General features: G+C 38.6%; 1 protein-coding gene across 1 annotated transcript; it reads right to left on the bottom strand.

The window, feature by feature from the left end:
- Nucleotides 1-916: 916 nt before the first annotated feature.
- Nucleotides 917-2302, bottom strand: LOC127095402 (uncharacterized). Its single transcript, XM_051034099.1, has 2 exons — nt 2073-2302; nt 917-1922 (listed from the first exon to the last, which is right to left on the bottom strand). Exons 1-2 carry the CDS (start codon nt 2300-2302, stop codon nt 917-919), a joined length of 1236 nt encoding a protein of 411 aa, XP_050890056.1.
- Between the last annotated feature and the right edge of the window lie 3231 nt (nt 2303-5533).

Here is a 5533-nt window from a genome sequence, read left to right as displayed (position 1 = left end):
TTACAACTCAATAAACACCCTAGTCCAATGCAATCATCTAGGTGATAATTGCTTGGCTCACAAGTAAAACCTAATTCAAGACACAATGAAAGTACAGCAATGATATATAATGATATATTGAATTCTTCACACTTCAAATTGCTGAATTGCTGAAAGTAGGATTGCCATCCTTTTATAATGCAGTACTTGGGCCTTGTACTTGAATTTCCTAAAATTAGGGTTAAGCATGTTAACCTAATTTCCACACATTTGGGTGCTAACAAATAGGCTATATGCTAGGTCTCTTAATTTTAGCACAGTTGTTAGTTTCCTGAAAATCAACCTGAGATAAATACTGAAACATAACAGAAAAATTAGCCTATACTTTAGCATCTGCTGTCAGGGATGAATGTCAGTTTGACATCCAGAAAATGCTGTCATGAATGAATGTTATAACATTCAGTTTGACATCCAGTAAATCATGTATTAGCTAATCCTGCAGCATACTACTTAAGTATGTCATGACATCAGTCAAGACATCTAAGTACATTAAGTGTTTTAACATAAAATGCAGCCAATCAAAAACATCTACAATCTACCCCTTTGGCAAATTTTTGGCTAAAACAACTTGGCATCACAACAAAGTTCACAGCAGCAGAAAGCACACATCCAAGCAGAGAATCAAATTAGCTAATATGCTTAGCAAACATAGAAGTTAAGCTTCAAATAGCAGCAGCACAAGAGAAGATCAAGCAGAGAACAAACAACAATATACCCTCTTGTTTAGAGGACCTTCAACTTCAAAGAAATCTGTTGTTCTGGGGTACAAGTGTTACTCCCCCTTTTTGTCAAAAATGTTGCCAAAGAAACACTTAATATTACAGACCCAAAAAAAAAGATAAAAATACAAGCAATTATCAGAAACACAAGGAATGTTCTAGTCATCTGACTTAGAGTCAGCATCATCATTTGTGCCATCATCAGAGCTGGCCTCTGCTTCTCCCTCTTCACCTTGTCTTTCAGCTTCTTCTGCAACAGCAGCAGCTTCACCAAATTCTCCACCATCAGCTAGCACATCACCTTCAGTCATCTCCAAAAAGCTAATCAATTTTTCCAAGTTCAGCTTCCTTGCCTCTAATTCCCTGCAGATTTCTTTGAGCATTGCAATGACAGCAGCTTTACCTGGCTGATTGCTTACACGTGATGTCTCACCTGATGTCCTGACAATGTCAGGGACATGGGTACCTAGGAACAGCTTATGATTGAAAGACATAGGGTTGTCTCTTTTCTTCACAGAATCATTCTCAGTTAAGATGTTTGGAAACTGATTCAAAACAATACCACAGATGAGAGAAGGAAAGGCTATAGGACCCTTCACACTGAAGCTTCCTGCATGCTTCAAAGTTTGATCAAAAATATAGGAGCCATAGTCAAATTTGGCTTTGGTTCCAACAGCATACATAAACTTTCCAAGCATTACAGCAACTGTAGATTTATGATTGGTGGGCACCCAGTTAGCAACTCCAATCTTATGCAGCATTGCATACTTGACACTCAGTTTACTTGCCACCAATTTTCCTTTGAGAGGCCACTTCCTTACCTGATTAGCAGTGATGACTTGACAAATTTTGTTGTCAGTCACCTCAAGCTCAAGTTGAGCTTCATCAGGCCTTCCCAAATACTTGTTGATCACTGAATGAGAGAAATTTACACACTTTCCTCTCACATACACTTTCTTGAATTCCTTAGACTTGCCATCAGCATATTCTTCAGACAAATTAACAATAAATTCCTTTACCAACATCTCATAGCACTTTGAAAACTGAGTCACAGTCTTCATTAAACCAGCCTCTTGAATAAGATCCATAATATCCTTATAGTCTAGGACATTATGAGCTAATTCCCTTTCCAAAGCCAGCCTCTTCTGATAAACATATTTCCACCTGTTTACACTTGAAGCGAAATGAAAAGATATGTTGTCAATTGGTACCTCAGGGACACTAGCTGCAATCTTGCTAGTGGTTGGCTTCTTCTTTGATAGAATGTCAGAGACATTACAAGGAACATCTAAGTCAGACTCAACAACAACAAACTTGGTCTTATTTTTCTTGGGCACCACTTTGCTCCAAGATTTGGTTGGACCATGAAATTTCCTCTTGAGGGAACTCTCGACTGCCACCGTTGTCTTGGAAGAGGTTGGAACATCAATCTTCTTTCTAGGGGACCTTTGAGCCACAGTTTTCTTTTCTCTCCGAGTCCTAACCCTTTTGACTATGCTAGGGAGGACAGAGGACAACAACTCATTATCAGAAAACTCCTCCATGTCTACTATTTCAGCCTCACAGTTAGGGTTGTCACTGACATCATGAGTGACATGAACTTCCTCACCAGCCACATTCTCTAAGGGTTTGTCAACATTTTACTCCTTATGGGTATCGGTTTGCTCAACATCATCAGAGATATTCTTTCCTAAAGACTCAGTATTTTCTTGATCAGCAACATTATCAGGTTCAATAGTTTTTAAGGGAATGGAAACCCCAGGGACCTCATGATTTCCAGACAGTATTCCAGTCACTATAGTGGCAATGGCATTGTGAACATACCTGGAACCTTCTTTGGTTCGTTCCTCAAGAATGATGGATGAGGAGAAGCCTGATACAGTTTCTTTAGGTCTTCTTGCATGTGGGGTATTCACAGAGTCAGCAACAGGATCTTCTCTGTTACGGTTGCTTGGTTCAGCGCTAGGAGAACAAGGCATGTTCTTGGAAGGAGAAGAGTTGGATTGTTGAGACATGATGAGTATCTTAGAGACGAAATGAAAATTTTCTCTGAGAGGATGCTTGCGTGAATGGAAGCTGAAAGAGTGGAAGAAGTAGCGCTTGTTGCAAGTGAAATAACTATTATTTGTTGACCAATCAGAGCACACTTTCAATTGTTTAATAATTTGAAATATTAAACAGTAAATTCCTAACATCCTTAGTTGCTATAATTCCTCAAAAAGACATATTCCCAACTTGCCCCCTAAATTTTCAAACTGAGTAGCATTCAAAGCCTTTGTAAATATGTCAGCAAGTTGTAGTTCAGTTGCCACATGTTCCAAAGTAATCACTTTGTCTTCTACCAGATCTCTTATGAAGTGATGTCTAATGTCAATATGTTTGGTCCTGCTGTGTTGGATAGGATTCTTTGAAATGTTGATGGCACTGAGATTGTCACAGAATAATGTCATGACATTCTGAGTGACATTGTACTCAGTCAACATCTGTTTCATCCATACCAGTTGGGAACAACTGCTTCCAGCTGCTATGTACTCAGCTTCTGCAGTGGATAATGATACACAGTTCTGTTTCTTGTTGAACCAAGATATGAGATTGTTTCCCAAGAAGAAACATCCTCCTGATGTGCTTTTTCTGTCATCAACACTCCCAGCCCAATCAGCATCACAATACCCAGATAAGATAGGCTCAGAGCCATGAGAGTAGAGCATACCATAATCACAAGTCCCATTAATATACTTGAGAATCCTCTTGACTTGATTTAAGTGACTCACTTTGGGTTCTGCTTGGTATCTAGCACACACACCAACTGCATAGGCAATATCAGGTCTACTAGCAGTTAAATATAGTAGGCTACCTATCATACTTCTGTACAAGCATTGATCAATACTAGAACCTCCTTCATCTTTAGTTAACTTTAATTGAGTAGGTGCAGGAGTTCGTTTGTGACTAGCATTATCCATACCAAACTTCTTAACTATGTTCTTGGCATATTTGATTTGGGAGAGAAACATAGAATCTTCCATCTGTTTAATTTGCAGTCCAAGAAAATAAGTCAATTCCCCAACCAAACTCATTTCAAATTCAGATTGCATCTGGTTAACAAAATGTTTCACCATTCTATCTGACATTCCACCAAAGACATTATCATCCACATATATTTGGGCAATCATGATTTTTCCATCTTCATCCTTCACAAATAAAGTCTTATCTATCCCTCCTTTTCTGTAACCATTAGTAGTCAGAAATTCAGTCAGCCTCTCATACCAAGCTCTAGGAGCTTGCTTCAATCCATACAGAGCTTTCCTCAACTTGTACACATGTTTTGGTAGGTTAGGATCACTGAACCCTTTAGGTTGTTCCACATAGACTTCTTCATTCAAGTAGCCATTTAAAAAGTCACTCTTCACATCCATTTGGAACAATTTGAACTTCAGAATGCAGGCAACACCTAACAGCAACCTTATTGACTCAAGTCTTGCAACAGGTGCAAAAGTCTCATCAAAATCAACCCCTTCAACTTGAGTATACCCTTGTTCCACTAGTCTTGCTTTATTCCTAGTGATTACTCCTTTCTCATCAGACTTGTTCTTGTAAATCCACTTGGTACCAATGATGTTAGTCCCTTCAGGTCTTGGAACTAACTCCCAAACTTCATTCCTTTTAAACTACTCCAGTTCATCTTGCATAGCATTGATCCAATATTCATCAGTCAGAGCTTCTTTCACATTTTTAGGTTCAACCTTGGATACAAAGCAGGAATTTGAGCTATTCTCCCTTGATCTGGTAATCACACCACTATTGGGATCTCCTATGATAAGATCCTTAGGGTGGTCTTTCTGAATCCTGATAGAAGGCACCTTGTTGGATGCTTCTAACTCAAGTCCAGGAGGAGTATCCTGTACATTTTTTGTTGAAGTCTCAAGGAATGTTCCAACATCCTCTATGACATTCGATTCTTCATCTTTATCATCAACAATAACATTTATGGATTCCATCAGGACATTAGTTCTGAAGTTGAAAACTCTGTATGCTCTGTTGTTAGTAGAGTATCCCAGGAATATACCCTCATCACTTTTTGGGTCCATTTTTCTTCTCTGTTCACGATCTGTAAGAATGTAACATTTGCTTCCAAAGATATGAAAGTACTTCACAATAGGTTTTCTGCCTTTCCATATTTCATACAGAGTGGAAGAGGTTCCCTTTCTCAAGGTAACTCTGTTGTGAACATAGCAAGCTGTATTCATAGATTCAGCCCAAAACTGCATAGGAAGCTTCTTTGCATGTATCATAGCTCTAGTAGATTCTTGAATAGTTATGTTCTTCCTTTCAACTACTCCATTTTGTTGAGGAGTAATAGGTGAGGAAAACTCATGACTTATTCCTTCAGATGAGCAGAAATCATCAAACTTGGAATTTTTAAACTCCTTTCCATGGTCACTTCTTATTCTGATAACACTACTATCCTTTTCTCTTTGGAGTCTTATGCATAAATCTTTGAAGACATCAAATGCATCTGATTTTTCCCTGATGAAGCTTGTCCATGTGTATTTGTAATGGTCATCAACAACCACATAAGCATATCTCTTCCCACCAAGACTTTCAACCTGCATAGGTTCCATTAAGTCCATGTGCAAAAGTTCCAGAGTTTTGGATGTTGTAGGATGTCCAAGCTTAGGATGTGACATCTTGGTTTGCTTGCCAACCTGACATTCTCCAAAGACTTTTCCTTCATCAATAAGCAGCTTTGGGATTCCTCTAACTGCTTCCTTGGATAT

This window comes from Lathyrus oleraceus, chromosome 6 (genome assembly GCF_024323335.1).
Source record: "Lathyrus oleraceus cultivar Zhongwan6 chromosome 6, CAAS_Psat_ZW6_1.0, whole genome shotgun sequence".
NCBI classification, from domain to species: Eukaryota; Viridiplantae; Streptophyta; class Magnoliopsida; order Fabales; family Fabaceae; genus Lathyrus; species Lathyrus oleraceus.
This window is presented reverse-complemented; position numbering and strand designations above follow the sequence as displayed.